Genomic DNA, 16,115 nt, shown 5'->3' with positions numbered 1-16,115 from the left:
GTCTGGGCCAATGATTTGTAACCAATAGCTTTTGGAAATATAAGGTAACATAAAAATGTAGTGTACCTCAAATGTGTACTTCAGTGCAGTAGGATACTTAGTTATTTTCCGTCTCTTCAAAGCTGTTTATAGCCTCTACAAAGATGTTGTGGTGTTGCGCGTGATAAGACAAACAGCCTCTTTGAAGTTCATAGATCTAAAGTGCACCTTACATTTCAAGCAAGGTCGTTGAACTTGACTTGTTGATAGCATAATTCATTTCAGCATTTATCTGGTACTGACACAGAGCCTTATGTAAAAAAACTCATGTATAGCTTTTAATATGGTTATTGTAATGAAAAGAAACACAGCTTCATCTTCAAAGGGTTTTAAGTCAGCTCAATGTCCCATGGCTCTAGGGTTACATTGCATATTTCACATGCTGATCAGGTGTTCAGGAGGTGTCAAGTTTGCAGTAATATAATGACTTATAACATCTGTTGATATCTAAATCTATATACTGTATATGAGGATGAGAGGATTTCTATATTTCTATAAGGAATTGCAAAAAGGTTCATCTTTACCTTGTATAATCTTAATTATTAATATAAATTCTTACCTACCTAAATTCCTGTGACAAAAACAAAACAGCAACGTGAACAACATTAAAAAGAACAACACCTAGACATTTGACATGTGATGTAACTGCCCTATTTTGCCCAAAGAAAATAACATGCAATTAAAGTGGTATGGATATGGTTGAAAATGAAAGAAAAATAAGGGTTAACACTTTCAAACATAAAACTTACAAAAAGAACAGTTTAGTGATTTCCCTTGAGAAAGCCTTAACTCTGCTTTCCTATCCCTGCGTTGACCTGCAGCCTACACAGTGGAGCCCTGCTGTTTGCAGCCTTGTAATCCACTGATGTTGCTCTATTTGGTTTTCAATGAGGCCTTTGATTTCCAGACCCAGGAAGCCTCTAAAGATCTGACAGTGTCTCTTTTGCTCTTTTCTGTAAAAGAAACTGAAACACTGGAGGGCTCATTAGCATCTGTTAGAACTTGAAATACAACACTGAACTCATGACATTTAATTCAGAATTAGGGTTTGAATACAGGCTTGATTCATTGGCAGGTTCTTGAAAAAATGTGCTAAATACTTTTGTATAAACATTTTATACGTGAAAACCAATGAGTGATAATGGTAGAAGGTGTTGTCTGCTTTGTCTCCATGGGGATGTATTGTCAGTCTTGTTATTTGAGGAAAGAGCTTGTGCTTAGGCAGGAAGCACTTTAGGTCAGTTTGAACTTATTTGTATTTTTAGGTAGATTCATTTTATTCTTATCTTACAGCTAACTTTGTATGAAATGTTGAAAGAATACCAGCAGACTTTTTAACAAACGTCAGCATGCTATTTGGCAAGCCCCCGCAGACTATTTCTTTCTGGGAAAAGTAATCTTTTAAAAAGGTTAAATTACTCTTTATTGCTCCACGTCTCACAGCAGGGGGCACCATTACTCATTTAGGAATTCCTGCTTAAAGCAATAATGCTTAACAAGAGAAACATTCTCCTAATCCAAGTTTGGTATGATTGTTTTAACAAAACGTACATTCAACTAACGACTAAACTAAAGGTTAAAACAGTATAATGACAAACCAAATCATAAACAAATCATGTTTGGTCTCCTTTCTCTTTATCCAGTCTTGATCCAGGTTTTGACACTCAATAGGTTTTATGACAATTACATGCGCCGTTGAGAGGAGCACAAGGAAGAAAATTAAGTATTCATCTTCAAGGAAGTCTTCACGGGACTTTTCATTTATTTTCCAAGATAGCCGTCAGCTCCAGAGTGGCTGTGGTGCAGCGCTGTCTGTCTGATTAAAGCAGAACACTTCCAGGGAACAGAGGATCATTGACTCTCCCTTCACCTCCTGTGAGAGGCTTAGCATGTCTCCCAGGCAGCGGAGCATAAAACAGGGAAGGTCATGACTGATCACGCCTCAACTTTGGCCTGATGAAGTTCATCTGGGTAAATGTTGTCAGTCAATCCATTACATTTTTAAGAAAATCTTAAACCCATAATTCAAACCATTTAATCACTTTCTTTGATGTATTGAGTTACTGAACTCTGAACTTTGAGTCTGCCCACATTTGCACTCAGGCCAAGTTTAGCCTCTCAATCAGCGCTAAAGATACATACTGTGAAACATACTGCAATAAAACCATAAATAAAGCTACTGTTATCACTGATAGAAGGTATCAATACAACTCCAAAAGTTTCCTAATGATGCTTCCATTGTCCGCTGCATCAACAAAGACCACAAATACAGAGGACTGATCTAGAGCTTCTTCATATGGCGCAACAAGAATCATTTGAAGCCCAAAATCAGCAAGGCCAATGAGCTTTGTAGACTGCGCTCACAACACTGAAGCCCTAGAAGGACACACAAACGTTTTTACCCTAAGGAGACTTAGATCAATTAGTGTCTACAAAAAACTACTGCAGGCTTTCTCTCAGCCGTTAGTTACCAAGGTTTCTATCTTCACAACATTGTGCTGGGCTGGCACACTGTTGTCCAGCTCAGTGATCAGGAACTGGACAGTCTGCTCTCAGTTTCAGAGAAGGGGCAATTTCAGTAGATTGGCACCCTTTACTATATTTAACCATAGCTCCAAACAATTGCAAATGCTAGCCAGATATAACATCTATATGTTCCCCCAACAGTTTATTAGAAAGATAAAAGCAAAAAGCTGGGAACAGTCTGTAAAAAAAACTACCTGAAAGCAATCACTAAAATACAAAAAGAAAAGGAAACCATGCACACTAAATAGAGATACAATGTAGGAGAAGCTCTTTTAGAGAGTGTATCTCTGCTGCAGGGTGGTGAAGATGGAGATAACAGATTCATCTTGAGGACTCAAGAGGTCAACCCAAGGAGCGAGCTGCCACCCGGGGAACAGAGGCGAGGGGCAAAGAGACAGAAAGTGGAAGCTGTAGGGTGAATGTGGCCGTGTGTTTAGCAGAGGCAGAATAAAGGATACTACATCAACTCCAGCTGGGGCCCAAGGGGTTAATGGATAAGACTACCCAGCAGGGGTCAAGGGTCAGGAGGCCACTCTCTGCCAGGGCTAATTGGTCACTGCGACCAGAGTTAACACCAACATTTCTATGGAGAAATACATACACATGTATGGAGCTGCTCTGACAGGAGAATCCATCAAAAGCCCCCATCAAGGAGGCCTCTGTTGTGCTGCTGCACAGTCATGGAGATCACTCAGGCCTCCAGAGCAACAATCAGCACCCTTCACCGTACATCGCCAGCAGCACCACCTACAGTGACAGCCAGGCTGCACGCGTGAAAAGATTGCTGGCTTTTGATCTCAAGTTTTTCTGTTCAATTCAGCTCATTAGCATTCACTATTGTAAGGACAAGAAAACAGGGCATTAATGTGAATGTGAGAAGTCATTTGAATTGACCTACTTCCTTAACAGGTGAACGTTTTGGAGAGCAAACATGTCTTTACATTATTTGAATCATGTGATGAAGACGTTTCTTTTCTGAATAATAGTCCATTTAGGTTATTTTGATATCTTTAGCTTTGACATCTTCACAGACTCTTGCTTCCATTGACGAGACTTAGGCTGTGTCCTTGTGTGTTTATTTGAGCTATTTTAGTCGAACATAATTTATATGGACCATATGGTAATATAACTATTATTACTGATCAGTTTAATAAGAAGGAACATTTTTGGGTACAACATAATACACATCAAGTGCGAGAGGCTCATGACTTCAATAATAATAATAATAATAATAATAATAATTACTTAGATTTGTATAGCGCCTTTCAGGGGACATTCATCTTGGCTGCTGTATATGATACCTTACTTTGAGGAATAGAAGCATTCTTTTTCCTTTTAAGAAAATGTATTCAACAACTTAAATACATCCATGTTAAATAAAAATCCTGTTGGGAATGACCACATTACAGTCCTACTTGTTTGTGCTTACAGAAACGTTCCTTCTCCAGCAGATATATGAAAGCTGACGTCTGGTCTAAAACTACAATTCTTCACAGTGAAGCTCAAACTTAACATTTTTCAGAGGCAGGACTTTCATTATCACCAGTGTGGTATGTTTGTAAGTGTTCTCATTACAACAGTTTAAATACATTTTCTGCTGCTCTTTATTGCTTCCATTGAGACTCATCAAAAAGACGATTAGGCCTCGTCAGTCTCCTGTCCCCTCCTCTCCTCTGAGGGCAGATTGTGGGCTTCCTCCCTGCTGTGTGTGCCGGGTTTAGCTGGAGGCCGGCCGACTCCGTCAGTCAGTCATGTCCCCTCGTCGCTTGGATCTGGACGGGCTGTGGGCAGCCCCCCAGAGAGGAAGCCCGGCGAGAAAGGTGAACATTAACCCGGGTCCCATTCTGGGCATCCCACCATTCCCCATAAATCATTAACACATCCAGCATCAAGCCTGTGACAGCATCAGCATGACAACATCAATCTGTCAGGATTTCTCTATAACAGGTTTTCAGCCCCACATGCAAATGAATTGGTGAATTTAGACCCTAGTGAACACAGACATTTTCACTCAGAAACACATCTAAAACAACTCATGGTCCTAATATTTGATGCTGGTTTATTCCATATGATTTATTTCAGATAAAATACCACGTAAAGCCACAAACAACCGTCATTTCTTTGTGTTTTACCTGGATATTGTAAAAATGAATTTCCTCTAAACATTTACAAGGTCATTAAATGGTACATACGTCTGGCATTAGGCCATGACAGGCTTTTAAGGCCTGTGGAGATTTATCACAGTCTGGTCATGCTCCTGACAGCTGCCTCAAGTTGTAGATGAAATATGAGAGGAGATTGAATTTTAATTATCTTCTTTTTCTTTGCCTCACTTTAATATCTTCTTAATTATTAGTGACATCCATTTGTTTAGTTTTTTTTATCAACTTACATGTAAAATACGCACTAAAATATTCACTTTGTCTTCAAAACCTTTGTCTTTAAATGCCCACCAAGAACTATGAAATTGTATGAAAACTCTATGAATTGTATTGTATTTTGTAAACACATTTTATTTGCTTAATCCTTTTATTAAAAATTGTAATCTATTGCTGTAATTATTCCCAAAATATTATCTGACTTGTATTAGACTGTATTTATTACACTTTTTTTAAATGCTTGATGGACAGTAAATGAAATAAGATCAAAATGGTTCAATTAAAACTGCAGTTTTTTACTTTTAGAGTCACTCTGAAGCCTAAAAGGCCACATCAGTCCCTCTGTCATGCATATGGACTCTGAATCATTGCTGTTGAATGGAGCAGAGGTATGGGAAGGTTGAGGGCAGACCAGGTGATGGATAGCAGCGGGGCTTGTCATCCGCTGTCTTACACTGCTCTCATTAAGCTGTAAATCTTTCACAACAACAGCCGCGATGAGACAATGCCAGAGAGGCTTTTCCTTGTAGCTCCACCTTGTCATTGGTGTAACAATGAAACTGCAAACTGAATCACTTTGTCAGGATGCACAATGGCCTAAATAATTCAAGCAGCCGGTAAAAATGTTGGACAACACATTAGATGCTATTTACAGTTGACATGAAAGCATTATAATGGCTCTTTGGTAGACATTAACATATTTAAATAAACATGTTGTATTGTATTGATGTAAAGAAATACAGAAATATTGTCTGCTCCCATGGAGGTCAATAGTGTAGCTAAAGCCCAGGTTGAGGGAGTTTACAAAAACAAAATAAAATGTCACTAAAATAAAAATATTTCTCCCTTTTCAATAATAATCACCCATACATAACCCAAACATAAGTATCCATTTGTTTTATTATGAGCTGAAAAAAAGTAGAAACAACTTTTCATATTATGAACACTTTTGTCACTTTGAAGCTTCTTTTGAGAGTGTGTTTGAAAATGCAAGTGTGCTGCAGAAAGATGCCCTTTCAATATTTAGTTTTCTGACTCCATCTGATGGAACATGCAGAACACAGATTTAAATCATTCTCATCTTTGTCCAAAATCATAAGAGGGTATGTCTGTCTAGAAATAGCTACACTGCAACACATTTCAGACTGCACACACTGCATACAGGTGTCGTTATAAAAGAGGAGCAAAGACCCTTTGTGCAGACTGTATGTATATTATGACTGTGGATGAACAAAGCTGCCAATAAGCTAAACACTGACATCTGCTGGAAGATAACCTTCATTGCAGTAAATATCAAGTTCTGTTAATCTATATGTCGGGCCCTGTTTTATGTCTTGCAGGTAAAAAAGAAGCTCAGGTGATGAAATATTTAAAAGAAATAGAAAATGCATTGGAGCCTTACTGATGAATATTCTATTATATTAAAAAGTATCACCTAGTGCTTGAATTGTGTGTTTCTCATTTTTTCAAAATAAGAAATTTCCACCCAAAAACTTACATAAAGAAGGCACACATTGGTGCATAAAATGAATTAGATTAGGTTTTTGTAGGTTAATAACTGCCCCCCCATGTGAAAACAACACCCCGGAAGCAGGAAGCAAGCTTTGCCTGAGAAGCTGTACTCAGGGCCCGCCTCCGACACACACCCTTCGTCACGGCTGACGTCATCTTCCTCCTAGTGACTGCTGTTATCAAGATGGCGCTGCGGCCAGGATCTGGGGGAGGCGGCAGGTATTTTAGCCTTTAAAAATCAACTCTGTCGCTTAAATGTTAACCATTTGTGAATTATCCGCCTCTGAGTCGCGTTTAGCAACACAGTAATCCCAAAGAATGGCCTCCAAGACAGCGACTAAAGGTTGTTCTGTTGTCGGGTGCAGGGTGATGAGATGAGATGAGATGGTTGTCAGGTGTCACAGCTAACGTAAGCTAGCTGGTTTTGTATGCTCAGAGTGTACCAACATAATGCCAAAATGTCCGTATTTTTACAAAGAACACGTGTCATGCTTTGTGTAACCGTTACTGTCAGGAACTCTCGCGGTATCTGGTGATATTTCATGATGTGTATACAGAAAACAACGCATATTCATCTCTTATAGCATCGTCAGGAAAGTGGCTAGCACCTGTGCAGTCAGGCCCCTGGACGGCTGACAGTCTATCTGATCTTACTTATGAACTTTATGACTATTACATACATTATCTGCCATAGGGGTATTACGTATCTGTAAAGTGCTTAAAAAAAATGAAGCAGATGGGAAGTGCAGGTAGCTGCTGATTTAGTTAATAATTTACCTTTCAACACATTAAGGGCAACTCCATATCTTTTAAAGAGTAGTTATTTAATTAATCACGCACTTAACCAAGTGTCACATGCACACTCCTCCTCTCTAACCATCACATCGTTTTACATCTTGAGGAGTTTTCTACAGGTGTGTTAATAGAGCAGTATTATTATGATGGTCTGCAGCCTCATGATTATTTCATAAGCTGAATTCGAGCAGCTTTAATAATAAATATGCTCTGACTACAAGCATCTCAACTAGCCCTGTGATACTGATCTGACGGCTGAAACCAAAACCCTCAAGGCTGTGGATGAGTGTGGGCACTCAGTAGTAGGAAAAAGCAGGTGTAATGTGAAGACCTGGTGATAATAACAGTTGTATGGTTGACAGTATTTGACTTGTGCTGTCATTTCTGTGAAATTGTCCCTATTGTTTGATTAAATTATGGGCACTTAATGCAACTTTTTGACCAAACAATGACCGGATATTCAATCACAGGAAGGTTTTACTGGTAATTTTGCACTGCCTCTCTAAAAGTCACAGTCAGAAACGGTCAGAAATGTAAATGTATCCTATCCAAGCTGTCCTGTTACGGTGTTAAGGTAGGCCTTTGTCCCAATGTTTCTTATCAATGAGTAGGACTCTTGTATGTCAATATTGGATTTGTAGTCCAAGGTTTAGAAGTTCCTTCACCTTCTATATTATTTTAATAGCTGGATTTGTGCAAAACAGACCATAATGGAATAATCCAAATAGAGTAGGACAACTCATTTTTCTCTGAATCATCCCCAGTCAAGTGTACAAACTGATATTATCCATGTTGGTCATTCTTTACTATTTACAATTGTTTTCACTACTGCTAAAAAATACCTCACCTTTATCTGGGAGGTGTCTGTCTGTCACATTAAGTGTATGTACTTCTACCTTGGTGCATCTGTAATCTGGTTCATGCTCAAATCGGTTTACATTTCAATGTAATGAAGGTAAATGAAGGAATTCAGTTTTGGAAAAGGTTTAGTTCAGTGTTTTTTCCTGCCGTGCACGATTTGATTAAAGAAATACAGAAATAATACATAACAAATCTGTCAGGAGAGAGTACAAAGCCATGAGGTAGAGCAGTGTTGAAACTTACAAAACCTGCTAGACAGCTGCATCTACTTTTTGTGGGTGTTTTTAGAGTTTATTTTTCAATGAATTTCCGCGCAGTGACTGTATTCCTCCCACGGAAACAGCAACACAAATGCATGATGCATCTAGAGTTGTGTCCGCTGATGGTCACTCCATGCATGCAGATCTCTCGGTCTTCTACAGGCCAGGTGATTGTCAGACAGTTAACATTATGAATGTCAGATGATTTTCTATTTTGCTTTTAGTGTATTGTTCTCTTTTGGAATGGTTGGTATTTCCAAGTGTGAATTATAACTAGATATATTAGGTATTTAGGTATGTCGTATTCGTATCGTATATCTGTTTTGGAGAACTGGGTAATTGACAAATACAATCACAGCCTTAATTTTGATGTCATGTCGGTAGATATGTAGTTGTTGATTTTGCATGTCGGTGTCAATCACATATGATAAAGCTCAAAAACATTTAGTATTTCATTAAATAAAAAGGAGAAAATAAACAAAAACCTTACATTTTGAGTAGCTGAAACCACGACATTTTACTTGATTATGAATCAATTTTCTCAATAGTTACAGACTTCCTATCAAAAACATTGTGCTCATAATGTTCTCTTTTAAAGGGTCTCAGTCTGTATTCCCCTAACTAATGTATATTCCACCAAAGGAGCAGCTTCAGAATAATATGAAATCATTCTTGTTTAAGCGTCCTTGGTCATGATGACATTGACAGTAACTCCTGAACCTGCTTGTGTCGTCCGGTCTTTATGAACAGTTGTATGATATCTGGGGGATTATCAGAGGCCTTTTACAAGGCGTCAACAGCTGCTCGCTGCTTATCTCCTTCCATGTTAATCTGCCCAGCCTTGACCTGTTATTTGCTGCAGGGTGGTGGGCAGCAGAGCTGTAGTGCTCCTATAAAAGCTTGTTAAGCTGCTGGTCTTACAGGCAGCAGATGTGAGTGTGAAACCCCCCCGAGTCAAGCACCATCACTGACTGAAGCTAACGCCCTATTGCATCAGTACTGTGAGGGGAACCACTTCTTCGTGCTAATAGGATAATGTTGTTCAATTATTATTTTCAAATGGTGATTGTAGGGGCTTTACAGTGTGTTTTTATTTATTAACGTTATAATATATTTTTGTGTAATAAATTGTGTCCTCTTTATATATACTTTTGCTGTGTACTTTTTAGAATATAGCTGAATTGATTAGCTTTTGATGAGTTTTGTTTAGGTCATTTAGCAGCAGAAATGCTGTTCCAAAGTTCTCAAATAAACAGTGTATTGGCTGCTTTCCTCTGTTTAATAACTCTGTAAATACATTGTAAATCATTGTTTTGCTTTCCAGACAACACAAGTAGGGAAATTATGACCATGGTGATTGATCCCGATTATAATCTTAAGATACAACCCTAGTGTACAGTTTTCAACCTTTGCACTGCACGAAGATACACACTTTCCTCACAATGTTAAATGAACAAAGCTTCCTTAAGGACATTTTTCATTTTATAGTCAAGTTCCGGTCTAAGTCATTCCTTATTTGCCTCAGGGGGTTTGTAATTGCTTTGGCTATAACTTGGATTGTCTGGTGAAGAGTTCCCTGTTTCCCCTTTGTTAGTTATGTTGGTAAAGTTACTAATATGATAATGTCACTCGCACATTGGATTAGTGATGCTCAAACCCAGAGTCATTCTCTTTCTTCTGCTTGTCTCTGCATCCCCTGATCCAGCCTGAAGAACTGGGCTGTAAGAAGTTATTTGACAAATAGCTGAAGGCCTGTGTGGGTTGGCTTTGGTTAGATTGACTTGGCCGTCGTGTAGAGACTCTCTCTGATTATTTCCTAAAGGCATGTTTCACAGCACAGAGTCCAAGTCATCTGTAAAAACGACACTCTACCATTCCTGCAGATTGTCTGGCATTAATAACAACATTTCGAAGATTTGCTGTTTGGAATTCAAGCTTAAATCTGGTCTTTGTAAATAAACTTTATTTTTGTCAACAGCTCTTACAGTACAGGAAGGCATTTACACTCAATGACACAATCAAACCTAATCCAATCACATAGTTTGAAGAGGTAAAGGCACCTTTTATTCAGTCATACAGTTTCAAATGTCATTAACCTTTGGTTAAATAATCTCTCTATAATAACGAGCTCTTTTGTTTGTGTTGTAATAATATGACAGTGTACAGTATACAATTATATTTACTCTATTGAATACTATCTTGTTATGCAGCACACATAACAGCAATCACTAGTTAGGAAATCTAAATACAGTCATGACTTTCCCTTTACGAAGGCTTCTGATTGCCCGCCTCATATCCACAGGGGGTGCACAGGCGCAGTTTATGAAGTACTGATGACTTTTACTTTGCATTGTTCAAGGTTACAGGGGGACATGTTGCTGTTTTAGATAACCGTAATGTATTATCTGTTTGTTTCTTTACTTTGGCCTTCAATCATATAACCTAATTCCTGTTTGTTTTCTTCCTTTAGTTTTATGTATCCTGTTGGAGGGGGCTTGGGACCGCCACAAGGTGAGTCACTCTGCTGCAGTCAGTAGTGGCAGCCTATTCATACAACATGTTGTGAGACGAGATGGTTATTTTTAAGGAGGAAAATGTGTCTGTTTAACTGTCGCACTTCTAGTCTATTGACTTCCAAATACTTGCTCTTAAACATAAGGCTGTTGTCGTGTGGGACAGTCATAGTGCAGAAAGGTGTTTATTCCCCTCCTGTGTACTGACAGCCCGGCTTAAGTTGACCGTAACAGAAAACATTTGTTGCTTCTTCCACTGAAGGGAAAACTGCTCTCTTTTAAAGTCTCTAGGCATGGAGTCCTGGCACAACCTATGGCCACTACCCAATTTGGACCATATTTGACCAATTTGATTATCAGAAGCCTAAACATAAATGGAACAAGCTTTTGTTCTGAATTTTAAATGTGACTCATCTAGCAAAATGTGACTCATCTAGCAAAATGTCCGAACATTAGAATTAAATATTCCTTTTGAAAAACAAACAAGTTACACTGTTTTTAATTATTGTCATCATTAACATTTTTACGTAACAAGTTACTTACAAGCTTCCACAACATTTGATCCAAAATGTTGCTGCTTGAGATCACTGCAAGTCAACAGGCAGAAGTAAAGAGCAGCATGAATCAAAACATTGAAGCGCATTCCTTTGTCGCCCATTATTGAGCTGTGCTAGCTTGTCATATCTAGGTTTACTTTGCAGTAATACTCGATAAACTATCCACACTCCACTGGGGGAAACACGTCTCTGAGGGGCCATTACATGCTCCCATTAGCATTGTCATTTTAGACTAAGTAGATTGTCACCTAAACAAGCCACTTATTCAGCCCTGTTGGGCCGTAACATGAGGAATCATTTGCAGGCCGGTCGCTCGTCTCTGGCTGTCAGCTCACACAGTATCTGGGAAAACAAACAGACACTTTTCTATTTCTTCCCTTGGTCCTCTTGTTTTCCTCCAAGCTGTCACACTAGTTACCACAAAGGCAGGTTGTTGTTGCTGAACCCGTGTATTTTCCTAGCTGCCTAGGAAATTGATTTGCAATTTTGAACTATGTTCAGACTCAGACTTTTTTTATCACAATCTGCAGACATGTTTTAAGTTTTTCTCAGTGTTATCAAAACATGCTTACTGTCATGCTTCACATTTTAATGTAATATTCTGTTCCTTGTGTGTTTCTTTAGGCATGGTACCCATGCAGCAACAGCAGCAACAACAGCAACAGCAGCAACAGCAGCAGCAGCAGCAGCAGCAGCAGCAGCAGCAGCAGGGCTTCCCTATGGTTCCAGTCATGCAGCCCAACATGCAGGGCATGATGGGAATGCACTTTGGGGGACAGATGCCCCAAGGAGCAATGCCCATGCAGGTGAGCTTGTGTTTCTGTATTGGACTGCATCTTATTTCTGTTCTTGAATCTGTGCTCACTTTCCCTTACTGTAAGCATGAACTATATCTAATAATAATAATTCAATATATTTCTGATTTCTTTTTGCATCTCACAGGGTGGGATGGCTATCAGGATGCAGACCCCTGGGATGCAGTTCATGGGTCAGCCACAGTTTATGGGTATGAGACCTGCTGGACCCCAGTACACGGCGGACATGCAGAAACAAATGGCAGAGGAGCACCAGTAAGAAACCCTAACACTGACATCATGGCTCTGCTTTGTGTTCTCTAAGCTCTGCTGTTCCATAAATACAGCCTCACACAGAGCCGCTTGCATGGCTGTCAACTCTTAATCTTGTTGAGTTGTTTTCCAGAACTAAAATGTTACCATGACACTGACTCTCGTTACGCTCCAGTGCTGCTGCTATTACCATTCATTTGATAACTCTCCATAGCATTTTCATGTTATACCATATATTTTTTTACAAGGGGGGGGGAGTGTCAATATGCTGACTCATTCTTAAGCTAACTTGAACCCCCCCAAAAATAATTGTCATTTAAGTTAATATACAGATCTTATAGTTTTATATTAAATAGAAATAATGGTTATTATTTTATTGGTTACAATCATACTCGGAATCAAGAAGGAGCTACTGTTTGATGGACATCCTACTTTCTTCCATTTCATTTATGAACGTGTCAATGAAATTGCACACAGTATTATTACTCTGTGTTTTGCTCTTTCAAAAAACCTAATCCACATATTTTGCAATTTCCCGAAACTATTGAACTTCTCTCCCCATAATGTCGGTACTCTTGTTACCCTTTAGGAAACGTCTGGAGCAGCAGCAGAAGATGCTGGAGGAGGACAGGAAGAGACGACAGTTTGAGGAGCAGAAACAGAAGCTGAGGCTGCTCAGCAGTGTCAAACCCAAGGTGAGTTTCTCTCCACATTAACGTGTCTTTTTAATGACATGTCCACCGCTCGTATACATGACCCTCTGGTCTCTCGATCTTCTGTTGTACTCAGACAGGGGAGAAGAGCCGCGATGACGCACTGGAGGCGATCAAAGGCAACCTGGATGGTTTCAGCAGAGACGCCAAGATGCACCCCACCCCATCATCACAGACCAAGAAGCCAGGTACCCTAACTCAGCACGTTTACCTTTAATCCATGATGTTTTATTCCCTCCCATCAGCATATGCGCTCTCTGTTCAAATGCGCCTGTACAACAATATGAACTGGATTAGAGGCAGATCAGCATGATGACTGCTCAGCCGTTTGAGTTCCGTTTCATTTTCATCACATAATCTTGATCCCATTCCTTTTACTTCACATTATATTATTTTCCCTCACTTCATTACTACACTTGAACTGTCTTTAGTTTACTTGTTTGATAAAATGTCAGTGTTCACGTTCTGGAGAATTAACATTGTCTTAACAAAATATATTTCCCTCCCTTAACTTACTCAGTGCGTACAGGAAACGGTTGTTTTCAAAACATCTATGTTTGTATCTTCGTTCAAACTGAAACTCAGTTGTGTCTGCTCCTTCTGCCACAGGTTGAATATTTCTTGAGTTGCGAAGAGTTTCACATTTTTATTATTTATTTTTGTAGCTACACAAATCTCGCAATTCATAAGAAAAAGAAAAGAGAACATTTAAAAATGTAATAAATGTAAGTTGCACAGCTATGTTTTTTGTTCTTATCTCATTAATAATCTCAAGGCCCTTTAGATGAACCTTGTGATCCACCCTTACAAGCAGTTTGTTTTAGAATCATTACTCTGGCAGCTTTTACAATTTGATTATCGTTCGTCAGTTTAAACGCTTGTACCCTGTATTAAATCAAAATATTATTGAATTTGCAGTTCTGCAATTTCCTTTTCGTATCTTTATCTCTCTCTTGCAATGGGCAGCCCGTTATTCATTCTTCATTGTAGTTTGTGTCATGTGTTGTGCCATCATCATCATTATTTCTTCATTTTTGCAGACTCATCGCCACCACACCTGTCTGTCACCACTCACTCCCTCCCCCCAGCTTTCTGCGAGGACACTGATGAGTTTAGTGACTTTCAGGGGCCTGTAGACGGCCCTGCCTCCTTCCCTCCGTCCTCCTCCACTTCCTCCGCCTTCGGCTTTTCATCTCAGGCCCTCGCCCAGCCTTCGTCCTCTGCCCCCCCGACAGGTTTCTGTCAGGACGATGACGAGTTTAGTGACTTTGTTCAGGGTCCTCTCAATGCTTTCCCTCCCTCCAACTTCCACATGTCCTCTGAGGCCCAAGTCCAGCCTTCAGGTCTGTCCTCCACCTCTTCCTCCTCCCTCCCTCAGTCCCTCCCTGCCTCTGTGTCCATTCCCACTGATACCCAACACTCTGCTGTCAACACCAGCACCCAATCTACATGTCAAGGTAACTCCTTTTTCTTTGTTGACACCCCCCCCCTTCCCATCCTCATAGTTTACGCTCCACCATTAACACTTTTTTTTAACGTATAGTGCCGCTTTCGTTGCTGATGCTTAATATTTCTGGATTGTGAGTTGGTTTTGGCCTGCGTTACAGTGTGAGAGCATGCAGCCAGCACAGCAGATGGCCTCATTACCCGAACCTTTAAAGCTACCAGACACCTCAAATAGGAACAACAAGGATGCGTAATCAATAAGAAGCCCATCTTGCTTCATCATTAGAAAGTGAAAATGTTTCTCAGTAGGTTTCAAACATATCGTAGCTGAACCCGTCATTCAAACTGAATCTGTTTTTGGTTTTGATAGAAGACTGTCACACTCATGTGTCATCTGCCGTCTAATTTCTGGGATGAGCAGCTGCTCCGTGACAGCTCTCGGCCTCTAAACTATGAATGACAGGAAAGAAAGATCACCTTCTGTGCAGAGAAATGCAACAGCTAGCCCTCAATCATCAAGTCTCATCTCCCAATTCCTCTGAGAGATTTCTGACCTAGTTGTTTAGCATCTTGAATAAGAAGATTAGATGGCCTCAGGATCAAGGAGAGAGACTTAAGGAATATTTCAAGAAGCTTACTGTGAAAAATTATCAATTTTCTTTTCTTGTTCAGATGATAAAGAATCAAAGTTGAAGGTTGCACAAGAAATTTGACATTGTTTATTGGCTCTTTGAAAATGTACACGGTGAAAATCAAGGAATAATACACTATATGCAAGCAGGAATGTAACAGGAACCCACGTATAGAGCAGAAAGCACATACATATACTGTAACCATCAAGATATAAAGGTTGATATTTGCTAAGCTAACATTTCTTTCATTTGGTGGGGTATTAACCTACTACTCGTTAACCATGCTAATGAGCCCAGCCTCAGTTCATTTATGGACATGTTTGGATCTGCAAGCATGTAATCCTCAAGCTAGGGGAAGGTTATTTTTAGAGGGAATATTAGGTAAACCAGCATCAACAAAAAACAAGACACACAATTTGGTTTTAAAATAGCTGGGAGATTTTTGTTGAAACCTTCAATTGCCCTTTGATTATTACTGCTAAAGTATGAGCCATTAGAAGTCAGGAAACAGGAGAACTGCCTTTCCTAGATATGACTCTACCACATTGATAAAACAGCTCTACATCTCTGAACAGGAATGCTTTGATATATTACACAAGACCAAACACACACTTTTTATTGCAGGTGTGGTTCTTTAGCAAATAAGTAAAAACTTAAATTGACTGTTAATCAAAAAAAGGGCCCAAAAAGTAAATACTGTATCTCCCTAAACCCCCTAAAGCAACAACAAGTGTAACTTGGCTTTAGAAAATGTTTAATCATCAACTGCCGTGAAAGCCAGTGTGTGTTATCAAGAAACCTGTTCCTCATTCATCC

General features: G+C 39.4%; 1 protein-coding gene across 7 annotated transcripts in view; it reads left to right on the top strand.

The window, feature by feature from the left end:
- The first annotated feature begins 6,607 nt into the window (after positions 1–6,607).
- synrg (synergin, gamma) overlaps positions 6,608–16,115 on the top strand; it is a 34,678-nt gene continuing 25,170 nt past the window's right edge. For 4 of the 7 annotated variants that reach the window (XM_010773885.1, XM_010773877.1, XM_010773869.1 and 1 more), the window contains exons 1-7: positions 6,608–6,674; positions 10,842–10,882; positions 12,066–12,247; positions 12,384–12,511; positions 13,098–13,203; positions 13,298–13,409; positions 14,262–14,678. In XM_010773885.1, the coding sequence (XP_010772187.1) occupies positions 6,640–6,674; positions 10,842–10,882; positions 12,066–12,247; positions 12,384–12,511; positions 13,098–13,203; positions 13,298–13,409; positions 14,262–14,678 (1,021 nt within the window). In that variant the 5' untranslated portion in view covers positions 6,608–6,639. The remainder of the gene's footprint in view (positions 6,675–10,841; positions 10,883–12,065; positions 12,248–12,383; positions 12,512–13,097; positions 13,204–13,297; positions 13,410–14,261; positions 14,679–16,115) is intronic. The other 3 variants (XM_010773906.1, XM_010773898.1, XM_010773893.1) reach the window with 1 other exon arrangement.

The sequence above is a fragment of the Notothenia coriiceps genome, unplaced genomic scaffold (genome assembly GCF_000735185.1).
Source record: "Notothenia coriiceps isolate Sejong01 unplaced genomic scaffold, NC01 NC01_scaffold00000339, whole genome shotgun sequence".
Taxonomy (NCBI): Eukaryota; Metazoa; Chordata; class Actinopteri; order Perciformes; family Nototheniidae; genus Notothenia; species Notothenia coriiceps.
Note: the sequence above shows the minus strand (reverse complement) of the source record. Positions and strands in the feature narration are given on the sequence as shown.